Source organism: Aspergillus chevalieri, chromosome 1 (genome assembly GCF_016861735.1).
Source record: "Aspergillus chevalieri M1 DNA, chromosome 1, nearly complete sequence".
Classification (NCBI taxonomy): domain Eukaryota; kingdom Fungi; phylum Ascomycota; class Eurotiomycetes; order Eurotiales; family Aspergillaceae; genus Aspergillus; species Aspergillus chevalieri.
The window spans coordinates 5,019,526-5,043,465 of NC_057362.1; the positions used below are offsets into that span (position 1 = coordinate 5,019,526).

Genomic DNA, 23,940 nt, shown 5'->3' on the forward strand with positions numbered 1-23,940 from the left:
GAGGATGATCATCACTATATTCGCACTCTGGGTGGTTTCCTCTCACTCGGTCTCGCTATCTGTCGCTGTGTTTACCCCCACGCTGATCGGACACAACGTGGATCGGAGTCTTCCACTTTCTAACGGTCGATTAAAGCAGCAAATAACATGGTTGGTGCTCGGACGTCGGTTGAAGACCGCTCCGAAATTGCTGTCAGGCAGTTAGTCCGAGGTCAGCTCTTATTATTATTATTATTAGTATTATTATTTTTGCTCTATGCTATACAGTGACAAGCGACATGTGTACCGGAGGCAGGTATGTTCACTGACAGTTGGTGAATTGCGAACGACTTACTCGAATCGGAGAGAAAACACGGGACTGGCGTATGGTAATTTGGTATCGGACGGTACGGTAACAGTACGGTATCGACTGGACTTTTCCAGTTGGACCTCGGCTTGTTTCGTCATGCGCTCCAGAATATCCGCGCCGAGGTGCTAAGTAAAGAACCTACAATCTATGATTCTTCTCCCTTTCTTTTCTCTCCTTACGATCGCAGTAGGGTGTACTGCTGTGACTTCTTTTTCATTGATATCTATTGCATTCAAGTGTATCCTTTGTCGACCTTTTTTTGTTGGAATTGCGACTAGTCTCTATAGGACCCCACTCGGCCTTTTCCTTGACGTCCTCTCCTAGGGCTCTGGCTAGACCGAATTGCATTCTCTATACCCCGGTGGCCATTTGTTCTTCTTTTTTTCTGTCTTCTATACCTTATAAGCTGTACTACTATACACTTCGATCCAAGAATGACGGGTCAATCGAAACCCATGCGTCTGTCCCCCTGGCAGAGCGCTGTGGCGGGTGCAACGGGTGCTGTACTTGCCAATGCCGTGGTCTATCCGCTTGATCTGTTCGTGATGAATTTGCCATAAACTATGGTATGATGGAAAAGCATGCTAACTCATGGATTTCCGCGATGACAGTGTTAAGACGAAACTCCAAGTCCAAGTCAAAAACGAGAGCTCAGACGATACGGTTCAATATAAGTCGACCATGGACGCCATCAATAAGATCGTGGATAGCGAAGGTGTCAGCGGTCTCTATTCTGGAATTGCTGGATCGCTTCTGGGTGTCGCATCGACCAACTTCGCCTACTTCTACTGGTACACCATCGTGAGAACCATCTACATGGCATCGGATAAGGTACCCAAGCCCCCGGGAACCGCTGCTGAGCTCAGTCTTGGTGCTGTGGCGGGTGCTATTGCCCAAATTTTCACCATCCCCGTCTCTGTTATCACCACCAGGCAACAGACCCAGCCCAAGGAGGACAAGAGAGGTTTCTGGGAGACTGGCAAGGAAGTCGTGGACAGTGAGGATGGTGTTTCTGGTCTCTGGAGAGGCCTCAAGGCCAGTTTGATCCTGGTTGTCAACCCGGCGATTACGTATGGTGCTTATCAGCGCCTGAAGGACATTCTCTTCGCTGGAAAGAACAACCTCAAGCCCTGGGAGGCTTTCCGTAAGTTGAACATACTTCCGCCAGTGCATATGCATAGTCTAATAGGTTCCGTATAGTCCTTGGTGCACTGTCCAAGTCACTAGCAACCATTGCAACCCAGCCATTGATTGTCGCCAAGGTTGGCCTTCAGTCTCGCCCTCCTCCGGGCCGGGAGGGCAAGCCATTCAAGAGCTTCGGTGAAGTAATGCGCTATATTCTCGACAAAGAAGGGCCAATTGGACTCTTCAAGGGCATTGGGCCCCAGATCACGAAGGGTCTCTTGGTCCAGGGTCTTTTGATGATGACCAAGGAGAGGTATGTTTCGCTGACTTGAAGTACCTTTGCTACGACACCTTGCTAACAGCGCATAGAATGGAGCTCTTCTTTATTATGTTCTTTGCCTACCTGCGCAATCTCAAGGAGAAGAAGCTACAGAAGACTATTGACAGCGCCGCGTCTACGGCCAAGACAAGCCTTCCGGCAACACTGAAATAGAGGTAATCTGTCTTTTATTCTGTTCGACTATACTTGATTAATGTTGGCTTCTTTTGTTTTATGCTCGTCTGCGGCGCAAGGGTTACATGATCTTCTTGGTTCTGTTTTCTTATCACTTTTCGTTACGGCTTTGATAGAATACAGCTATCTTCTCCAGGATTTTGCAAGGCAAGTGAGGATGCATGGTACTGGTATATAATCGCATCATATACTCTACCTGGAAATATAAATGGACTTTCAAAATCTGCATTTGTATATAATCCTTCGACACTATGTTTATTTAACATGCCATATTTATGCCTGTTTTCCTGAGGACTAGGGTAACCCTTGTTGTAAGGCTGATACGTTCAACACAACTCGCTCAATACCCAGATTCATGTATGCTACCACTTTTTGATATCTTCCATTTCCTTTCCCAATATCTTATTCCAATTCTGTCCTTTGCCATGTTACATTCATTTGTAATCTGTGGTAGTACATACTGCCAAGATCTGCAAAGCGCGATCCTCTTGCGTTTATATATTTTCCTCACAGGCAACACGATAACCTCAACACACCCCCAACAACCAAGTCTCCATTTGCAACACAATCCGGTATTTTATATATCGGACCCCTCACAACTCTCATACCAAACGAGGACAAGAGCCACCATGCGATGGCCATGGTCCTCCGACAAATCGCACCCGAACCCGGACAACGATCAACAACAACAGGAACACTACTTCCCCACGCTCTGGTCGTCCTCGTCCTCACCATCCCCTTCGAAACCCCGAGACTGGAATACCTCACTCAACGCGACCGACTGGGCCGCATTCACAGAAACCAGAACCCTCGTCCCAACGCTCATCCTAACAGGATCGATCCTCGCTCTCGTGCGCATTCACCGCCGCTACTTTCGCCGCTTCTCGGATGCTACTAAGATCTCGCCGTGGTTTTTTAGGAGGAGGAGTATTTATGGGCAGGTGACGAGTGTCGGCGATGGGGATAATTTCAGGTTATATCATACGCCTGGGGGGAAGTTGACAGGGTGGGGGTGGTTGCCATGGAAGAAGGTCCCGACCCTGAAGAGGGAGCTGAGGGATAAGACGGTGCGTTTCTTGCCTTTTTCTCTTTTTTTTTTTCTTTTTTGGTACCCTGTTCCATATTTCGCGGAATACTGGTTTGGAAGCTGGTTACTGACTGGTGTAGGTGCACGTCCGTCTAGCCGGCATTGACGCCCCCGAACTCTCCCACTTCGGCCGCCCTGAACAACCCTTTGCCCGCGATGCACATACCTGGTTAACATCCTACCTCCTTCACCGTAATGTCCATGCCTACGTCCATCGCCAAGATCAATACCAGCGCGTCGTCGCAAGTGTCTACGTGCGCCGCGCGCTAGACTTCCCCATCCCGTTCCGCAGACGGGACGTCTCGTATGAGATGCTGAAGCGCGGACTAGCGACTGTGTACGAGGCGAAGTTCGGGGCAGAGTTTGGTGGCGAGGCTATGGAAAATAAGTACCGGAAAGCAGAGTGGTGGGCGAAATGGAAGAAGAAGGGGCTGTGGGTGGATTTCAGCGCGGATGGGAAGGATTGGGAGAGTCCGAGGGATTATAAGACGAGGATGGGGGGTGCTAAGGTGACACATGAGAAAGAGAAAGAGAATGGGAAGGGGAAAGCAAACAAAGGGAAGTAGGGGTGATTGGGTTGTTTTGGCTGCTTTTGGTTCTATTCAACACTGTACAGCTATTTGATGATGATATGAGTGACGACCTTGCTTGTGATAGAAGTCATAGAATGGTGCCAATGTATTATGACAGGTTGATTGTCCATGTATCTTCTCTTTATTGTATAGTAGCATTCTATACGCAATATAAACCAAAATCTTTCACCCGAAAGAGTTTTCCACCCAAACCCATAGCCGTCCCATGTCAACGTAATCCCATTGTCCCAAGAGCGCCTTGCTAAAGGACGATTCATAATGCCAATAGACAAGAAAATATTACAGGTTCAAGAAAGCGCAAGTCAAAGCACCCCCAAACTAGCAGAACTTCCGCTCAACCTCCGCAAAAAGCTTCGGCGAAATCTCATCACTGCTATTCCCCTCAACCCGCCATAAACACCCCTGTCGGTCGTAATGCTCCAGCAAATCCTTGCTAGTCTCCTCAAACTTCTGCAACCGCTGCTTCCACGTGTCAATCGAGTCATCCTGTCTCTGCGTCAATGGTTCCCCCGTCACATCATCCTTCCCGGGAACCTTGGGAGCGTTGAAACCAGTATTGTATACCCTCCCTGAGGGCTCGTGGACCCAGCGCGACGCTATTCGGGAGAGGATCACAGACGGCGGTGTGAGGAGGTGCACAACGAAGTTCACGGGGACGATCTTGTCCAAGCTACCGGCCTGCGCGACGGTCCGCGGGAAGCCATCGAGTATGAAGGAGGCATTGGGGGAGATGGAGGTGGGTTGCGACGAGAGAGTGTTGTTTGGGAGCCAGCCCTTGGACTTGAATTCGGAGGAGATCAGGTCGAGCATCATTGAGTCGGGGACGAGGTTGCCGGATTGCATGACGGCCTCCGCTTTGAGGCCTGTGCATTGTTAGATCAGAGATATTGAGCGACGGAAGTATATTTTGGGACACATACCCAATGGCGTTTTCCTGCGCACATTGTCCCGTAAGATGTCGCCTGAGCTTATCGATGCTAATTGGGGGAATCGTGAAAGGAGTCTTTCGGTTTGTGTTCCTTTCCCCACGCCGGGGGCGCCGACGAGGATGATGCGGGCAGCCTTGGTGAGCTGCTTTGTCGCGGATGTCATTTCGTTCAGTATATAAATTCTCGAGCAAGTATCGTCCGCGATAAGATCTAGTGATATATGTCGAAGCGCAAAGGCTGAATTGCAGTGGTTATCGGCGGTTCAATGTGTGTGAAGGTGGGGAAGATGAAATATGTATCTGGAATTATTCAATCCCCATCTTGGCCTCGCGATCCGAAATGAAGAACGAGCTATTGGGCAACACAAGAAAGGCGATCAACAGCCTATGCTAATAAGCGTTATCGCAGTTCAACAAGTTAAAGATTGGGGAAGCACGCGGTTCTGTGGGGTTGGAGATATTCTGTGTTCGGAAGCCGGTGAGTTAGAGAGGCATTGACCGAGACCACATGCAGTGCTCGGTGCCAATAGTAGTATTTAAGTACATAGTAGGGCCCCCAGATGGCTGTCAGGGTTCTACAGTGTTACTCTAATTCACCAATTGCAATCATATTCAACACTTCAAATGGTGTGCTTGGACAGTCGTATTACTGCCCGTATGGTCCTGTATTTAGATTCTCCGCATCGTAATTACCGTAATCCGCCGTGGTCCCTCGGTTAGTGAGAATGCTGAACTCCGTAAAGTCACGTGAATTACACCGCGGGCGCGTGTCTGCGCGCGTCTCGCGTCGGCGTGGAGATGCTGGATCTAACTCAAGATCTGGAAATTTAGCAAAACAGAACAGCAGGTCGATTTTGAGGCGTGCACTATACGAACGGAAGCCAAGATGATTCGGCAGGATTTCCATAGGATCGATCCTAAACGGAGGACGACTCTGGATCACAAGAAGAAGCAGTTCGCAACGCCGATATTCAAGCAGCAGGATTACCCGTTTCGATTGAATTTCTATGGCGTCCCGCCAACGGCAGAGATCACGCTGGAAGAGTTCGAGCAATGGGCTATCGACAGATTAAAGAGTAAGCAGGTTGGGATCCGCTTTGATATGAGTACATAACTGACTGAATGATTGTGAAGTCCTGGCCGAAATTGAAGCCTGCTCCTACCGGAATAAGACGCCCGCCGAGACCGAAGAACATATCAAGCCTCTCCTCCAAAAGTTCCTGCCTCTTTCCTCGAACACGTCCTCGTCGATCGGCCCCGCAGACTCGCGATTGAAGAAGGAACGCCAGAAAGACCACTACTCGCATTTCATCCTCCGTTTGGCCTTCTCGGGTACAGAGGACCTCCGTCGCCGGTTCGCACGAGCTGAAACCATGCTTTTCCGATTCCGCTTCCAACACGACGATTCCAGAGAGAGACGTGCCTTTATCGAGAGCCTAAGTCTTGATTGGGAGCCTGTCAGTGACGACGAACGACGTGCCCTGTCTGAAAAGTTGGTGCAGGCAACACCGGGGTTGCGCCGGGCTGACGAGGAAACTTGGTATAAGGTTGATTGGGAAAGAGTTCCTGAATTGGTTGAAAAGCGGGCCGTCTTCCTTTCTAAGGGAAAGGCATACGTTCCTGGAAGGGAGCAGTTGAGTATGGTCATTGCGGAGTTCACAGCTAGATTGGAACGTGCGCTTGAAGTATGTCTACTCAACACTGCGTCTTAGCACAGTGCTAACCTTTTCCAGCTTACAAGTAGAGCCCTACCGCGCTTGGACGAAGACGACCGTTTGACCCCGATCCTAAACCACCTCTCGAAGAACTTTGGAAGTGCCGAGTCAGTGTATTCGGAGGGTGAGGGATTTGTCGATGGAGCTCCAATTACTGCTAGCAGCATTGACCATCTCTCTCAACACTTCCCTCTTTGCATGCGCAGCCTACACATGTCATTGCGCAAGAACAACCATTTGAAGCATTTTGGTCGACTTCAGTATACGCTGTTCCTGAAGGGTATTGGACTGTCGCTTGAGGAATGTATCATTTTCTGGCGCCAGTCCTTCAAGGGCTTCACAGACGACGAGTTCAACTCCCGATACAAGTACAACGTCCGGCACGCTTATGGTGATGTTGGCGGTGATGTCAACCGCAGAGGCCGTGGATACCCCCCTTACTCGTGCCAGAAGATCCTCAGCGACACCAATCCTGGCGCTGGTCAGACACACGGTTGCCCGTACCGTCACTTCTCCGTCGACAATCTCATCAACCTCCTTCAAGCCACCGGTGTTAACGACAAGGAAGTGTTACGAGGAGTGCGGGAAGACGTTGGCAAGACACGCTACCATATCGCTTGCAACAGAGTCTTCGAGTGGACACACAAATCGGAAATCAAGAAGGTCAAGGATGACGGGACATGGAGCCAGACGGATCTCGACACAATCGTCCATCCCAACACCTATTTTAAGCGCAGTTACCTCTTGAAGCAGTTGGGAAGAAACGCTCCGCCTCAGAGTGCTTAGAAGCAGCAGACACGGTTCCACGAGGCTACGTTCTTTTCTGGGTTCCATCCACCTCAGGTGGCAGGCGTTTGGTTTGGCGTCGCGGGGTTTCAGCGATTATCGGTTCTTGTATAGCTCAATTACGTATAATAAGAAAGAATATAGCTGCACAATTGTTTCTTTGAACGGTATATCTAAGAAAAAAATTATGAAGTCGTAGACTTGTAACCACAGCTGATTCCCGGATCATCCTCAAGGATCAAAACGACCTTTCCAACCCAGGTGCCCAGCGTCGGGTGAGTCTCTCTTCGTCCGACTGACAACAACTTCACCATGGGGTGCTTGACTGAAGCGTTATACGTAGGGTGTGTCGGCGTTGATATTTTGTGAAGAATATGAAGAAAGAAGAAAATTAGCGGGAGAAATGCCGAAATTTAAATGCCCGCGGCGCTAGTGGTGCGGCCGAGCATAGTGACCAAAGACGCTGCAACCTGGCCTTATGCCACGGCGGAGGTTCACCCACAACATAGAGTACACCCTGGATTCTACGCCCAGTCTCTGGACTATAGCTACTGGCGTTGCCTGTTTCGAGACAGGATTATGCTAACTTGACACACTTTTGAATAATATATTGCACGGAGTGAACGAGATCTTCCCCTTTGACTCGACCCCAGAACAACAGTTCCCCTCTCTTATCACCGCAGTTACACGCTCATCAACCAGCAGCATGGACTACGAGGCGTTGAAGGACCAATGGAGCGATATCGAGGAGCGCGATGGAATTAGACTCAGCTGGAATACTTTCCCCAGTTCTCGCATGGTTCGTGCCTGGATGTATAATGGCTGTCTGGCGGTCTTGTTTACTGAATCCTACTTCAGGAAGCATCCCGATTAGTTGTCCCCATTGGTGCCGTTTATACGCCCTTGAAGGAGAAGCCCGACACCCCATTGCTACAATATGAACCAGTGACTTGTAAATCGCCCTGTCGGGCTGTTCTCAACCCTTATGCGTATGTGCTGCTGCGTCTCCCCGCGACTGGTTCCCTGTTCTTTGACTGACGATCGAGGCAATCAACAGCAATGTCGACGTTCGAGCTCGCATTTGGATCTGTCCGTTCTGCCTTAGCCGCAACCCTCTTCCTCCCCATTATAAGGATATCACGGAGACTGCGATTCCCCCGGAGCTTCACCCATCGAGCACGACGATCGAGTACCAACTGGCGCGCCCGGCTCCCGCACCCCCGATCTTCGTATACGTTGTCGATACTTGCCAAGAGGATGACAGCTTGAAGGCCCTAAAGGACTCGCTCATCATGAGTTTGTCCTTGCTGCCCGCAAATGCGCTGGTTGGATTGATCACCTATGGTACAATGGTAGGATTGGCTTATCTGGACACCCCTGTTTTGAGAGCGATATGTTGACTCGGGGCTAGGCGCAAATCCACGAACTTGGCTACACCGAATGTGCCAAATCTTACGTCTTCCGGGGAAGCAAAGACTATGCGGCAAAGCAGGTCCAGGAGATGCTCGGTTTGGCTGCCCCTGGAGTGCGCCCCAACATGCCCGCGCAACCGGCTCGTCCTCCTCTTGGTGCAGCGGCGCGATTCCTCCTTCCGATCCAACAGGCCGAATTCCAGATCACCAATATCCTCGAGCAGCTCCAGCGTGACCCATTCCCCGTTCCGAACGACAAGCGTCCTCTTAGATGTACCGGTGTTGCTCTCAGCGTTGCGGTGAGCTTGCTCGAGACGTCCTTCCAGAACACCGGTGGTCGTGTTATGCTTTTTACTAGCGGTGCTGCGACTGAAGGCCCGGGCAACGTTGTTGGTCCTGAATTGAAGGAACCCATTCGATCTCACCACGACATTGACCGGGATAACATCAAGTACTACAAGAAGGCTGTTAAGGTACGGTTTGGCTTGACTTCAGACAAAACCGTCACATCATACTGACTGATTGCAGTTCTACGACAGCCTCGCAAAGCGTGCTGCGAACAACGGCCATGTTGTCGACATTTTCGCCGGATGTCTTGACCAAGTTGGTCTTTTGGAAATGAAGAACCTTTCCAACTACACTGGTGGTCACATGCTCCTCACGGACAGTTTCACATCATCACAATTCAAGCAATCATTTGTCCGGGTTTTCGACAAGGATGCCAACGAGAACTTATTGATGGGCTTCAACGCCGCCCTTGAAGTGGTCACCACCAAGGAACTCAAGGTTACCGGCCTCATTGGTCATGCCGTTTCGTTGAACAAGAAGTCGAGTTCCGTGGGCGAGACGGAATGCGGAATTGGTAACACATGCGCGTGGAAGATGTGCGGAATCGACCCGGCTTCCAGCTACGGTATTTATTTCGAGATTGCGAACCAAGGTGGGCCTGCTGCTGTGCAACAGGGCCCTCAGCGCGGGATGATGCAATTCCTTACCTACTATCAAAACGCTGCTGGGAACTATCACCTGAGAGTTACGACCGTTGCACGGACTTTGAGTGGCCCGGCCGGTGACCCGACACTGGCACAATCATTCGACCAAGAGGCTGCTGCCGTGCTTATGGCCCGTATTGCTGTCTTCAAGGCAGAGGTCGACGATGGCCCCGACGTGCTCAGATGGGTTGACCGTATGCTCATCAGACTGTGCTCCCGCTTCGCAGACTACCGGAAGGATGACCCGACATCATTCCGGTTGGAGAAGAACTTCACCCTATACCCTCAATTCATGTTCCATCTCCGCAGAAGCCAGTTCTTGCAAGTGTTTAACAACTCCCCCGATGAGACGGCATTCTACAGACACGTTATCAACCACGAAGATGCTGGCGATTCCCTCATTATGATTCAGCCCACGCTGGACTCGTACTCCTTGGAGCACGAGGGTAGCCAGCCGGTTCTTCTAGACTCTGCTTCTATCCAACCTGCCCACATCCTCCTCCTCGACACCTTCTTCCATATTCTCATTTTCCACGGTGAAACCATTGCAGAATGGAGAAAGGCTGGGTACCAGGAACAAGAGGGCTATGAGAACCTGAAGGTTCTTCTCGATCAACCCAAGGAAGACGCGAGGGTATGTCCCCAAGTCTTTCCCAGTTCTAGGGTCACAAGCTAACCAGTTTCTTCTCGCAGGAACTCATTGCCGATCGTTTCCCATTGCCTCGTTTCATTGTTTGCGATGCTGGTGGTTCTCAAGCACGTTTCCTTCTGTCCAAGCTCAACCCGTCCACCACACATACCACTGGAGGTTACGGCGGGGGCATGACATCGCAGACCATCTTCACAGACGATGTCTCCTTGCAAACCTTCATGGATCATTTGATGAAGTAAGTTGCTTGTCAGTCGTAGACTCATTCTGATCCATGCTAACATGCTTTGATAGACTCGCGGTGTCTGGAACCAGCTAGATGTGAAAGAGGTAATGGCCATCACGAAGGTAAAGGGCGGTCTAATATCAGTTCTCCAGTCGCTTGTATTCTTAGCGGTGATTTCAGTCTTTTCTTTAATTTCTTGTTTCGCGATATAGCAACTAGTACTCAAGTAAAATCAACGGTCTAGAAACGATTCCTATATCATATCCTAATCTGGAAATCTAATATCATGTGATGGCGATATGCCCTAGCGGCTATTCCGCATTTGGATCTCGCTTAGTGGAGGTGCGGAGCCAGTTAAATATCCGCCAACATTTTCAAGCTCCGACGGACTTCTTTTCTTTCCTCGTGCATACCACCCCGACCAACAATTCCAAGGACGATTGACGACCTTTCGCACTCGCCATGCGTAAGTATCATCTCCTTGGCTTCATAATGGCTGGCGACTGACATGTAACCTCCGGGTAGCTCCCAAGTTCGACCCCAATGAGGTGAAGATCATGTATGTGCAAAATTCCCTATCCTATTAAATCGCGTCTTTTGAAAGAAAAATTGTTTCTAACAATTGTTTAGTCACCTGCGTGTGACTGGTGGTGAGGTCGGAGCCCAGTCCGCTCTGGCTCCCAAGATCGGTCCTCTCGGTCTGTCCCCCAAGAAGATCGGTGAAGATATCGCCAAGAACACTGGTGACTGGGTAAGGACACTGCAATCCGATCGCGAAAGGAACGAACGAACGAACAAAGACTAATTCGCTCTCTTCGCGCTCTACAGAAGGGTCTCCGTGTGACCGTCCGTCTCACCATCCAGAACCGTCAGGCCGCCATCTCCGTTGTGCCCTCCGCTTCCTCTCTGGTCATCAAGGCCCTCAAGGAGCCCCCTCGTGACCGCAAGAAGGAGAAGAACATCAAGCACACCAAGTCGATCCCTCTCGACGACATCATCGAGATCGCCCGTACCATGCGCCACCGTTCTCTGGCCAAGGAGCTCAAGGGTACCGTCCTTGAGATCCTCGGTACCGCTTTCTCGGTTGGTTGCCGTGTTGACGGTCGCAGCCCCAAGGATGTCTCTGACGACGTCAAGGCTGGCGAGATTGATAGTATGTTTTGACTCTTGCGCGGTTTATAGGGTTGTGATTCTAATTGGTTGCAGTTCCCTCCGAGTAAATTAATTAACGGTGGTCTTTCGTCTGGTTTGTGATGGCATGCTTTCAGGCTGCTCGCAGCGCTAGTTACGATGAATATGAACACTGCCTTCACAAAACACGAGATACCAAAAAGTTGTTTTTACGAAGTCATGACCTTCCAGATTCCCGATACAATAATTCCAGGCGCGTTTCCTTTTTGTTCCCCTTTCCATCATCCCATCAACTCTTCTCATGGTTTCCTTGCTGCCCCCGTGCAAGTTGAACCGTGTCGGAGACAAACTTTCCCAGTTCCAACCTTTGCACACTCTGGCCCTTACCGTCCCTTCCCGCCTTCGGGCTTGGATTGGACCTTTATCCCCCGTGGTATAGGCTTATTTTTCGCAAAGAAGATAAATCTCCGACCCGCTACTCACCGCGGTAACCTCTGTGGCAGGCTTGCTTGCCCTGGTGGTTACAGTGGTCCATGTTTTCGGTCAACATACTTTGATAGATCGTAGGCTTGTAGTTATATAGTGATATATTATTGATTTCATCGAATATCGTGTTTTCCAAGTCCTTAAGATTCCATCCAGCGCCCCGTCTACTCAAGTTCTTGCTCATCCAAAGTCGTCCACTCCATAATCAACTCAGCAACAAGCGGATCTTGCTTGACGCGTTTCCTGATTTTCTTCCTCTTGGAACTGTCAGTTGGTGGTCCATTTTCTTTTGCTACCATGGGCATTGCTGTAGAATGGCCAGCCCCTCGTTTGCGAGGGTTACCAGTTTCGCGTTGCAAGGAATCCGCACTGCACAGAATCAGCATCTGATTGCTGTTTTACCTCAAGGGGGAAGAAAACATACCTGCTAGGGATAAGATCAGGGAAGCGTGACTCAAGCTGTTTAACCAAACCAGCATCAAACTTGTTATTCTCTCCCAAATGTAGTAATTCCACACCGTTCCTGATTCTGTGATAGCGCTCTCGCTCAAGATCAGTCTTGCAGGCGTCAATGTCTGAAAAGATCCTCCGAATCAGGAGGTAGTATTTTTCCATTTCGACTATCGGGTTCAGGTCGGGGTTTGAAACTTGATTGTACGGTTGACCATGATCACCATGTACTGTCGCATTCTGAGCGCTAGCAAGCTCGGACTCTTGCATCTGGTAGATTCGTCTCTCTTGTATAAGTTCTTTGATCAGGTCCTGCTGAACTAGCAGAACCGATGATGCTGATCGACTGTAGCTTCATTAGCCATCGCTTGATCCTTTGCCATACTTTCGATCGATAAGACCCACCTGCGAATCTGCCCAGCATATATCAAAACATTAAGCATCAAAAGCATCGTCGACTTCAAGCTCTCCAAATTCCCATGCAGCGCATCCAACTCCGACTCCTTCAACACAAACGCAAACCTCCTGAACGCCCTCTCCAACCGATTCATGCCCAGTAATGCACTCGATTCGCGAACCGCATCATCAATCCTCTGAAACGCCTGCTTACACTCTTCCAACACATCTTTCGCGGTACTCAGCGCTTGCGGCGAGCATAGCCTCTTCTGCTCATCTTGCTTGAGAGCACTTCCTAATTGCTGCAGGACATTGCATGTTAATGAGATATCGCTCGAGAGGGATCGGAGGTTCTGATTGGCGCTTTGGAGTTTGTGATAGAGGTTGTAGAGGCTGACGGAGAGTTTGAAGCCTATTTCAGCGATTTGCAGAATGTTGGCTATGACACCAGCGGCTTCGAGACCGGACATGGTGATTGCGAGTGATTATCATGCTGGGGTTGAGCGCTCAAGAGGGCGGGAGTTATACGAGTTGTTTGCGGGGCGCAGCCGTGAGGCTATGATCCAGATCTTGGCTAGTTGTTTTGGACGGGACTCGTCATCATTTTCTCACGATGGTGATGGATGCGTGGGAGGACCAAGCTAGATCCGGCCTTTCCCAAGCTCGTCCTCAATTTGCTTTCCACTGCTGAGGCTCTTAGTTCCACTGAGTCACGAGCAGAAGTAGCCAGATTTGCCCTTGAGATAAGGCATGGTCAATGAGAGGCTACCCAGAATAATGAAGCTTAGGCTTGTAGAGATAGTAAAATATCATTGGATTATTTTGAATATTGTGCCTTCTATGTTTTGTTCATAACTGTAGATGGCAACTTCCCTCAATATTCACCAACTCAAGCCGACGACCGACTTCCCCTCATCATGCATCTTCCCGGTCAATCATCACAGCCGCGCTGAGCACAGCCCTGACAAGGCTATTGATATAATTCTCCTCTCTCTATATAAATATTGCAGAAAGTCGACCTCAGTGCAGATTTTACAGTTACCGTGTCGGCATCGTAGCCAGCATACTCCAGATTGCTGACATAGGCGCCAGAGTCTCCATCAATCTCTATTACTTCCACCACAGAGTCAAAAACGCAAAACAAAACATTCCAACCATCTCCAGCGACATCGTCCTAACATACAATGCCCTAAACCAGTTAGGAAGCACCTTGGGGCAAGACGACCAAGCAAAACTGTGCTCACCGCAGGTACTGGATACAGCCCAGGATGTGTTGAATGAATGTCAAAAGCTTTCCAAAAAGCCGATGATGCAATCCACAAAACAAAGATGGATATGACTTGAGCCGAATTGACAGAGCGGTGAGAAAAGCGGATGTTCTTCAAGGAGATATCTAGCGGCTGAAGTCGACTATGTTGTTGATGCTCAATGTCATTATGTATGCGGGAGAGGTTCGAAGGTGAGTGCTTCGCCTTTGCCTTATCTCAACTTTCGCATTCTAAGTGCAGAAGAAGCAAGGTTTATCAGTGGCCGGTCACAGTCGGTCCGACAAATCCGACATAGACGACTAGCAGGGCCTGATCAAAGACCTCATGCAAGAAAAACAAGCAAATGAGAACCGGATGAAAGAGCTCGAGAAAGCATTGGTTCTAAGCGGGATAACCAACGCCCAAGTACTACCAACAGCCACGCGTTTCCCTGTGCGCAATGATGCCTCGATTCTCACTGCCCCGATGGGAATGAAAATGTACTACCAGATGATCAAGCAGGTCATGCCTGTTATTAATGCTTTCAGTTCAGACTTGAGCGAGGTCGCTATTCCAGGATCAGAAATGGAGTTCAGAGGCTGCATGAGGAAGAGAATGATAAGTTTGATGACCACTTGGTCAAGTTGTTCAGGCCTTACTTTCCTGACCTTATTCCCGGAAAGCCTAAATTCAGAAGCATGAACCCAAAAAGTATGCGTGTTCAATTTCGCATTGCAAGGAGTGCAAACAGAAAAACGATACTGATTTTGTGAAGACAATTTCCCTTGGTTTAGCGGGAAACTTCCTACCGAGTAGAGTAAATCACCAGATCTGGAGCCAGAGACCATTGAAAAAAGATTCACTCATTGCTGAGTTTGGATCCTTGGTTCTGTGGACGTCTTTGGATAAGGGCGAATTTGAGCATTAGTTGGAAACACTGCATAGAATTTTGATTTATCTTTAATTCTCAGTGCTGTTCTTCTCAAGCTCTCTTTTGGGCCTCTTTAACCCATGATACAAGGTATATCTTCATTATGCAAGCTCTGCATGGCAAGTCTGTCATAAATCACTTTCATATTCCTTCATCCCCGACTTGGCTACAAACCGTCAAAACGAGACCAGGATAGCATGTCTTGAGCAATTGGGCCAGACCGGCATCTTCCAAGTGTAGGATCTAAAATCCTTCGAATATACATGAGGGCATTAAGAATCGCATAGTCGACTTCAAACAGCTCCAGGTCGCCATGGAGGATGCCCGACGCCGCTTCCCAGATAACTCGCTCTAACCGAGCCCAACTTGGATTCGCAGATTGCATTGTCAATATTCCGGACCGAGCATAGTAATTATGAATTCTTCTCATGACGATTTGTTCTCTCGAAAGCTTGAATAGCGCGAGAGGATGAGAGGGAATTATACGAATAGCCTTGCATGGGGCACAGCCTCGCGAGTCTACTATGGATCAGAGAGGTGACTCAACGATGTCGATATTCTTTCTAAACTGCAGTAGCAAATTGATATTGAAGATATTGTGGATAATATTGGATGGAATGGTCGCCTTAGAGCATCTTTGACAAGATAGTCTGCGATTCCTCCAAATAGACAATCAAACTGCTTTATATTCAACCCATCGCTATTATTCACCCATCAACTTATTATTTGCTGTGATTTTAGTTATGTGAGATTGATATTTGACTGAAACAGGCTTAGAGGTCATGTCTTTTATTCCTATGGGCAATGCCACCTCACTTTTATTCTCACTCCCCTACTCGCTCTTCTCTTTTCCTGGTTGCTATACAAGTGTCCTGAACTTACAAGATATCAATCCAGCAAAAGTCGAAAGGCTTTGACATTCGAATCTGGATTGATGACCTCCTCTAAGTCTTTTGTTTATCGCAGCAATACATTCATGACCCAGCTTCCCGTGAGCATGGCTGATGCCATCGCTAAAATGTCCATCAGGTCTTATCAACTACACTACTGCAATCACAATACATTTGCTAGAATCAAAAATACATTTATCACATTTTCTAGGTTAGATACAGCCCTATCAATGATAAACCAACCGCATTAAGGTAGGCAACGCAGAGCTCCCGCTCCCTGAACTACTAGTCGTATTCCCAACTGTCACATTCGCCGCACAATAACTAAACCCCTTCTGCAACATACAAGGCTCCACATCTCTCAAACTCGGATTCCACGCCAGGAAATCCTTTATATCCACCTCATAGCTCGCCAACACAAAGTCACAACTGTTGATACTCTCCGTAACCCCAAATGCTTTCTGCGCGGCAGCTCGCTCTTCCAGACTCGGGACGGGATAGTACTCCACATATTCCTTACAATCTGCTTTCGTACCCGATGCATGCGGGAGGGATGTGACCGGTGTAATGAGCGGCACAGGCGCAGACGGCAGCACATCCGTAGTCGTCGAATACGAAATCGGCGGCAAAGTGTACACCGGCTTAGTAGTCGGATACCCCTTATACGTCGAGATATCGCCGACAGCCTGCACGCAGTACGCGATATCAAGCATGAGGTTTCCGCATGTAGAGTTCACCTCCGGGTTCAGGAAGAAAAAGTCCTTTAGGGAGATGCCGTTGCGGATGGAGATTTTGTCACAGTAGTCGCCTTCTTTGATCACGTACCATTTTGCGCACCGGGGGTTGGTTTCCGGGGGTGCGTTTGTAGGTTTGGGGATACTAGTGGGATCTCTGGTTGTCGGTTGTTGGGTGGATGTTGTTGTTGTGTTTTGGGGGAGGCGGCCGCCGGGGGGTCTGTGGTGGTCATGTTAGGGCTGGTCATGGATATGTGCAAGGAATGGCTGAAACTCACCCAACACAAATTAACGTATCAACAAGAGCTTGAATATTTCCACAAACCATGTAGATGTTAGGATTCCAATTGAGCAAATTCATCGCACTCAACCCAGGATGTTTCTGGATAATATCCTCACAGCTCTCGTCATACTCCACTCGATACAAATCACACTTCGCCGGTAAGCAAATCGATCCCACAACCTGCAGGTTCTCACAACCCGGACTCAAACCCCCAGCACTAATAAGTGCATTAGTGGATACATTATGCGCCAACGCAATCGATTCACAAGTATCATTCTTCTGCACACGATACGGGTTCGCACAAAGCGGAGTAGGATTGGGATCAGAAGGAGCAGTAGAAGATGAATTTAGTGCGTATGGCGCAGGCGATGTGAACGCGTATCCTGTTGCCGTACAGCTCTTTGTGGTTGAGTTAAACTCGCTTGCGAATTCGTCGTCGTAGCCAAAGGGGGAGTTGAGTTGGTTTTGCATCATGCCTAGCATGCAGTCGGAGCAGTTTTGGGGTGCTGTTAGGTAAGATTGGTTGAGCCATGAAGTGAAGATTTCGTCGCAGAAGCGGCCAGTAGAGCTGTATCTATCAGGATCTGTCTTTTCTATGAAATAGGGTAACTGACGAATCCTTTCGACATGATAAACGGTATGTATACAAGAAGCGGTCAATGATAAGTGTTGCTACAAAGGTCAATATTATCGTTCAAGTCATCAGAGAAAAAGAACTTACCAGGCCAGTCCGCCCCCTCAAAAGTAATAACATCCGTATTATCGCATCCACTTGCAATCGTCTTCCTCACATCCGTAAGCGAGGTTTGACAACCCGAAGTACACAGCTCAGTCAACTGCTCAGAAGTTAAACGAGGATTGTCCTCTGAAACATCTCCCAGAAAAGAAGGACATTTCACAGTCGTGTTGAGAGCGTGTTTGCAGGTTTCGCTGATGCCGGAGTACTCCACGGAAAACCTGCCATTTTCGAAGACCTGTGCTTTGAGAATTTGGACCCAGAAGCCTGAGCCGAAGAGAAATGAGACTATCAATTTCATGATTGATAAGGTATTTGTCAATTGAAAATATTGTAAGTGAGAGCACAGTGAATGAGATGCTGTATATCCATTAAGCAGCTCATAGATATGAGACTCTCCTCCCTATAGGGTTACATGCATGGGCGTACAGCTTATCCCCCGGGAGATTTACACCGTATGATAGATCGTTCCTGTGCGATGACCTGTAACTGCTGCCTTTCCGCGGATGGTTACATTGGGGAGGAAAATAGTAAGCGGCCTACGTGCCGCTTACTGAGTTGGTTCGACTTCTATACTTTATTGGACATCGATATGCCGTTGCTCAGGCTTCCCTGCACGAGGACCTAGACAGATCAAGGTTGAGGGTTACAGATAAGCGAGCCATGTCCTGTGATACCGTGAGATTTACAAGCTCCCCTGGACAGAGCTTCAGTCTTTGCCCTACATTCTCCGCTTCCAGAGTCACCATGAGCCTCAGTGTTGCTGTGTATCAAATATCGCCGTCGTATAACCATGCCATATCCAGAAAGGCGTCTCGTAGTATAATATCTCATCTCCATTACTTTCCGCAAAGTCCATACAGAACAGCACTACTCAATTCCAAATCCTCTGCACAATAGCAACATGACCCCCCTGAAAAAGCTCACAAAAACCGCAATCGTACTCTTCCCCTTAACTCTCCTATTCTTCCTAATCCACAACACCAAACAACCCTCCCCAAACATCCTCATAGCCAGAGACACTTTCATTCCCGACGACATCCCCTCATACACACACCCAAACCTAACCCGCCGGCAAGACTATACCTGCGGCCCCGGCCGCCCCTGCTCCAACGGCGCATGCTGCGGCGCGAGCGGAAACTGCGGGTACGGAAAGACATACTGCGGCGATGGTTGCGTCTCAAATTGCAATGCGGTGGCGGAGTGTGGGAAGGATGCTAGGCCGGCGGGGAAGAAGTGTCCGTTGAATACTTGCTGTAGTCAGTATGGGTTTTGCGGGACGACGGAGGTATGTCTTTTTCTATTTTCCGGGATGAAGAGGGGGATTGGGGAAGGGGCTGACTTGAGTAGGAATTCTGCACCAAAAAACACAAGTGTCAGTCGAATTGCGTGTTGGACCCGAAGCCGCCGGGTGGCTCTGCGAAGGGGCAGACGCAGAGTAAAGGTGCTCATACCCACATATCTACACTCAATGCACATTCATTGACAAGTCAGTAATCGGATACTACGAGTCCTGGACACACAACAAAAAGTGTCACCAAATCGCCCCCAGCGATCTCCCAGTCACTGAGATGACGCATCTGAACTACGCGTTTGCGTACATAGACCCCAAGTCTTATGAGCTGGTGACTATGAAGGATGAGATACCTGAGAGTCTCTTCCAGAAAACAGTTGACACGAAACAGTATAACAAGAACTTGAAGGTCTGGGTTAGTGTTGGGGGTTGGGATTTCTCAGATAATGATACCATCACGCAGCCGATTTTCAGTGATATTTCGTCGACAGAGGCGAAGAGGAAAAGGTTTGCTGATAAGGCGGTGCTGTTTTTGAATCGTTATGGGTTTGATGGGTGTGTTGATAATCCTAATAAGCCAGTAGAGGTGCAAGCTAACCAACAGACTCGATATCGATTGGGAATATCCCGGTGCGCCTGATCGTGGTGGAAAGCCAGAGGACACCAAGAACTTTGTTGCGTTGATGAAGACCCTTCGTTCGACGTTTGATGCATCACCTAGAGAGCTTGGAATATCTTTTACGATCCCATCTTCGTACTGGTATCTGCGATGGTTCGATATGCCAGGCATGATGAAGTATGCAGATTGGACTAACTTGATGAGTTACGACCTACACGGTGTTTGGTAAGCCATCATGCTCTCTTCAGAGGATAACCCATACTAATGTGATTAGGGACGCAAACAACCCCATCGGCAGCATCGTCCAAGGCCACACCAACCTAACCGACATCAAAAAAGCCGCATCCCTCCTCTGGCGTGTCGGCATAAAACCCTCCCAAATAGCCCTAGGCTTCGGCTTCTACGGCCGGTCCTTCGAACTCTCAGACCCCACATGCTCAAAACCAGGATGTCCGTTTAGCGGCGGCGCAAAACCAGGCCCATGCTCCGCGACGAGTGGAGTTCTGATGCACTATGAGATTCAGGCAATGATAAACCAGCTTTCTCGTCCGACGATTGACTCTGATGGAGCTCAAGTCTCTGCTCTGAAGCCGACTCATGACGAGGATGCAGCGGTGAATTATGTCGTTTTTGATAATAACCAGTGGGTTTCGTATGATGATGCAAAGACGTTTAAGCAGAAACTTGATTGGGCGAATGGTATTGGGATGGGGGGCTCGCTTATCTGGGCTTCTGATACAGATAATTCACAGTATAGTGCTATGTCTGAATTTACTGGGAAGAGGGTGTTTCATCCGGATCTTGCGTCGAAAGCACTTCAGCAGTCGGAGCTTACTATTGTGCGGAATCACGTTGGAGAAAATGGCCAGGATTGTGAAATGATGAAGGACTGCGTTGATCCTGACATCGTCCGATGCCCTAATGGCCATAAGAAGATGGGATGGGATAAGGCTGGCTGCAAGGTACGTGTCCCACGGTTTTTGCTGACAATCAAATATGCTGGCTGACAATGAGTATAGTCAGGAGGGAAACTGATATGCTGCCCAACACGCTCTGCACCACATTCGTGTACATGTTCGTATTTCCTTGTACACTTTTTGATTCGCGACGACCGCTAACTCCTCAGGGCGTGGTAGTGGCGGCGACTGCAACGGGCAGTGCCATGCTGGCGAATCCACATTATTCAAGTCCTCATGGTAAGAGCTGCCTTGCTTGTCTTCTCGAACTGTGGTAATAGATGTACAGGGGCGGTGGATTCCATGCTCAAAGTAGCACACATAAATGTAGCCGCGGAGCGAAAGTATTCTGCTGCGAAGCTGGCAACTGGGAAATAGTTACTCATGGCTGTCATTGGACAAAATGGTAATAGTCTCCCTATATTCCCTGGGGCGGTACTAACGCGATTATAGTGGCACTGACTGCAAAACGGGCGAAAAGGAGCTTGCCAGAACGCGAGATGGATGCAATCTCATCCATCCCCACAGTGAGTAATGACACGGCAACACGGAGAAAGGAGACTAACAGTAGATTCAGGTAGATATTGCTGTCCCTCTGATACATTATTGCACGACTGCACATGGCGAGGCAGCCTTCCAGATTGTCCAGACGCAAAATGCAAGGATGACGAAGTCGCAATTCTAAACAATGGGTATGCTGATGGCTGGATGAGATGTTCGTGTATGTTTAACTCCAATCCCAATCCTCCTAGCATCCCTGACCATCTCAATAGGGGGACGAAAGAAAACCAACTGCTGCAAGGTATCCAAGCCCCCACCGCCACAAATATCCTGCAAGATCACAAGTTGCAACATCATAGACAACCTCTGTGACGACTCACTGGACACAGTGGGCACTTTATCAACGCGAGATAAAAACGGGCAGGAACTGCACACATTCGAGAAGCGCGGAAATCCAAGAGATTTCCACTGGAAGCTAACGGCCGGCTTGGTTATGACCGAGTGGTCAAGGTACTATCCTGGACCAACGGATTATATGCGACGTCTTCGACGGAATCTACGAGGTCTTGCGCATAGATGGTTCGACATTAGATCTCGTACTTGCGGGACTCCCAGACTGCACCAGGTGAATATCGACATCAACGATCCACCTCCTGCTATGAGTAACACTGAGCATCCTGTGCCAGTAAGAGCCAATATCCTTTGATGGGAGATGAATATTTGCTGAATCCTGATAGTTACTAATCGTATCTCGATTTGCCGCAACGGCAAACCATGGCAGACTCCCCTTAGCGAGGCCCATACGGACCGTCGATGACACGGTACCGCAGGGGCGACGCACTCGTACCAGAGCGATTCCGGATCCTTTCTGGCAGAATGTATGGGGCAACGCTATTGGTCTTCCTGCTGGGTTACCTCCCGTGGCATCAAATTCACCTGATCTTCGCCAGCCCGGGCAGCGCATTTTCGAAAGAATCGGTTCGAATACTAACCCCAGTCATTTCGTCCTCCTTCGAGACTCGGTTAACGCCATAAAGGGGAGACTAGAGGGCTTTGCTAGTCCAATTGACGTTAGTGTATGGGAGAGATATGTTAGGCAGGCTGCTGGGAGGCATGGATCGGAACTTGACGTGATGACGTTTATGGCGCCACTTCGTGATGTGAGACTTTTCGTCTTTTTGTGTGTGGACTGGGGGGTTACTTACGCTTGAATCTTTACAGACAGTTGCGGTGTTTCAGTATTTGCGGGACCCTATGGTGATGGAGCGCATGGATGCAGTCGCCAGTGGTATTCTTGATGATTTGCGGTTAATTGAACTTCACACCCAAGGTGGTGATGGGTAGGTCTGCTGAATCTCAATGACTGCGATTGGAAGTATTGACATGGAATCACAGTTTGTCAGCCCATTGGAATGAATTCTGTATGTTTCCGCTGGTTTACTTACGAGTTTCTTGGAAATCTGACAGTCTCTAGACCCCTACTACTTCGAACAGGTTTCGCAATTTGCGCGCAATTGGCTCCAAAGACGAATTGACTACGCTCGACGACAATATAGAGCGTCTGATAATTATCTTCGCGAAAGTGTAGAGAGGGATCTATTGGAACTCGAAAACCAGATTCCAGACATGAAATATCCATGGGAGGACTAGAAAAGATCGGTGTGGATGTGACTTTGAAGTGATTTCAAGTATAGATTCTACCAAGTCACAATCTCCGGAGGCCGTTTATAAAAGGCATACCATGTGTCGTCCCATCCAAGCATAGCCTCATAAAAGCCCGCTCCTAAATTTATCGGACGCCAGTCTCATCCAACCAACATCTTCCTTACTGCACCCCTCAATTAATTCATATGTCTGGCCAAGGTATTCGAGAAAGTGCCCAGCAGCCAGTAGACTCTCACTCATGGGAGCCCAATTCGCTTTGACAAGATTCACATAACCAGCACAGCCCAGATCAAGCCCAGGAGGTTGTGGAGCATTATATAAAACACTCCGCAGGGCATCATCATCAACATGAGCAAAATAATTATATCTTGGGACGCCATAAAGTCCATAGTATGAGTGCTTTCACCCGTCGAGGATTCTCAACATCAGCTGCCTCAGCTGGTCTTTAGTGGCGTTCTCTAGTGTATCCCGATCTTCAATAAAAGTAAGTTCCAGGCTCTCATGGGCTTCAGGTGGTTGCTCAGATAGCGATTTACGCGACTGCCAGTTCAGGATATCCTTGAATCAAGCCCATGCTCCGTCGTCGTTGTAGGTACAGCGAGAGATGACCCAGCCCCATTTGTCGCATTTATGCCAGCGCAGATACTGCGAGACGATGCTATCAGAGGGAGAGGGGGAAGAGATGGCAAGCGCCTCGTTATCGAGCTTGGCGAAAGGAGGGAGGACGGAAACTAATATTCCAAAGCGGCTGTCCAAAAGGACCGGCCCTGATTAAAGCTATCATTGTTCAGAGTAAGATCTCCCGAGTAGAAACCTAATATGGAAGTGGTTTGCGAGCAGAGAAAAGTGTGTGTAATACAGGACTACCTGGCGTTTCAGCGCTGTCTCCAGACCTACGTCAGCCATCGCAACGCATTTTTGAGGCGAGAACAAAGCTAGATAACTTCAGTTTGTGGACAGCATCTGTCAATGCTGTTCAAGGAAAGCTAGAGATATTTCAACCGCCGATTAACACGGCCAATTTTTCAAAATTGGTCGATATCGCTGCTAGCAAAGATGGTTGCAGTACTTGAATATACCAACCATCCCCTTGTCTCAATGTGAATGGAACTGTCAATGATAGAACAGTTGCGACTCATCGAATTGTACACCCAAGGATTAATCTTGGAAGGATGAAAGTTACTGGCGTATAGCCATAGCTTTTCGGATCATTGGCAAGAATTTCGTATGTATCCGAGCTTCACC

At 48.8% G+C, this 23,940-nt stretch overlaps 9 protein-coding genes across 9 annotated transcripts; 6 read left to right on the forward strand and 3 right to left on the reverse strand.

Annotated features, from left to right (window-relative positions):
* Positions 1–783: 783 nt before the first annotated feature.
* On the forward strand, positions 784–1,967 carry ANT1 (putative peroxisomal carrier protein; the record flags this gene model as incomplete). Its single annotated transcript, XM_043276330.1, has 4 exons — positions 784–887; positions 961–1,493; positions 1,550–1,787; positions 1,844–1,967. The coding sequence occupies 4 exons, from the start codon at positions 784–786 to the stop codon at positions 1,965–1,967; spliced, it is 999 nt and encodes a 332-aa protein (XP_043132849.1).
* Positions 1,968–2,617: 650 nt separating this feature from the next.
* Positions 2,618–3,641, forward strand: LCL3 (thermonuclease family protein; the record flags this gene model as incomplete). Its single annotated transcript, XM_043276332.1, has 2 exons — positions 2,618–3,055; positions 3,156–3,641. 2 exons carry the CDS (start codon positions 2,618–2,620, stop codon positions 3,639–3,641), a joined length of 924 nt encoding a protein of 307 aa, XP_043132850.1.
* Positions 3,642–3,986: 345 nt separating this feature from the next.
* Positions 3,987–4,760, reverse strand: ACHE_11731A (adenylate kinase ADK2; the record flags this gene model as incomplete). Its single annotated transcript, XM_043276333.1, has 2 exons — positions 3,987–4,531; positions 4,589–4,760. The coding sequence occupies 2 exons, from the start codon at positions 4,758–4,760 to the stop codon at positions 3,987–3,989; spliced, it is 717 nt and encodes a 238-aa protein (XP_043132851.1).
* Positions 4,761–5,482: 722 nt separating this feature from the next.
* Positions 5,483–7,097, forward strand: ACHE_11732S (DNA primase subunit PRI2; the record flags this gene model as incomplete). The annotated part of the gene is made up of 3 exons (XM_043276334.1): positions 5,483–5,672; positions 5,731–6,281; positions 6,330–7,097. The coding sequence occupies 3 exons, from the start codon at positions 5,483–5,485 to the stop codon at positions 7,095–7,097; spliced, it is 1,509 nt and encodes a 502-aa protein (XP_043132852.1).
* Positions 7,098–7,803: 706 nt separating this feature from the next.
* Positions 7,804–10,469, forward strand: sec23 (GTPase-activating protein SEC23; the record flags this gene model as incomplete). The annotated part of the gene is made up of 7 exons (XM_043276335.1): positions 7,804–7,896; positions 7,956–8,086; positions 8,155–8,449; positions 8,509–8,982; positions 9,038–10,135; positions 10,195–10,388; positions 10,445–10,469. 7 exons carry the CDS (start codon positions 7,804–7,806, stop codon positions 10,467–10,469), a joined length of 2,310 nt encoding a protein of 769 aa, XP_043132853.1.
* A 369-nt stretch (positions 10,470–10,838) lies between these two features.
* On the forward strand, positions 10,839–11,596 carry RPL12 (60S ribosomal protein uL11; the record flags this gene model as incomplete). The annotated part of the gene is made up of 5 exons (XM_043276336.1): positions 10,839–10,842; positions 10,902–10,935; positions 11,007–11,127; positions 11,205–11,529; positions 11,583–11,596. The coding sequence occupies 5 exons, from the start codon at positions 10,839–10,841 to the stop codon at positions 11,594–11,596; spliced, it is 498 nt and encodes a 165-aa protein (XP_043132854.1).
* Positions 11,597–12,157: 561 nt separating this feature from the next.
* ACHE_11735A (uncharacterized protein) lies at positions 12,158–13,309 on the reverse strand (the record flags this gene model as incomplete). Its single annotated transcript, XM_043276337.1, has 3 exons — positions 12,158–12,362; positions 12,418–12,789; positions 12,849–13,309. The coding sequence occupies 3 exons, from the start codon at positions 13,307–13,309 to the stop codon at positions 12,158–12,160; spliced, it is 1,038 nt and encodes a 345-aa protein (XP_043132855.1).
* A 2,825-nt stretch (positions 13,310–16,134) lies between these two features.
* Positions 16,135–17,961, reverse strand: ACHE_11736A (LysM peptidoglycan-binding domain-containing protein; the record flags this gene model as incomplete). The annotated part of the gene is made up of 4 exons (XM_043276338.1): positions 16,135–16,861; positions 16,920–17,492; positions 17,539–17,596; positions 17,646–17,961. The coding sequence occupies 4 exons, from the start codon at positions 17,959–17,961 to the stop codon at positions 16,135–16,137; spliced, it is 1,674 nt and encodes a 557-aa protein (XP_043132856.1).
* Positions 17,962–18,564: 603 nt separating this feature from the next.
* On the forward strand, positions 18,565–22,680 carry ACHE_11737S (uncharacterized protein; the record flags this gene model as incomplete). Its single annotated transcript, XM_043276339.1, has 15 exons — positions 18,565–18,948; positions 19,011–19,104; positions 19,155–19,477; positions 19,539–19,798; positions 19,848–20,535; positions 20,593–20,647; positions 20,700–20,769; positions 20,983–21,056; positions 21,107–21,250; positions 21,303–21,540; positions 21,622–21,715; positions 21,768–22,190; positions 22,252–22,370; positions 22,426–22,451; positions 22,505–22,680. The coding sequence occupies 15 exons, from the start codon at positions 18,565–18,567 to the stop codon at positions 22,678–22,680; spliced, it is 3,168 nt and encodes a 1,055-aa protein (XP_043132857.1).
* Between the last annotated feature and the right edge of the window lie 1,260 nt (positions 22,681–23,940).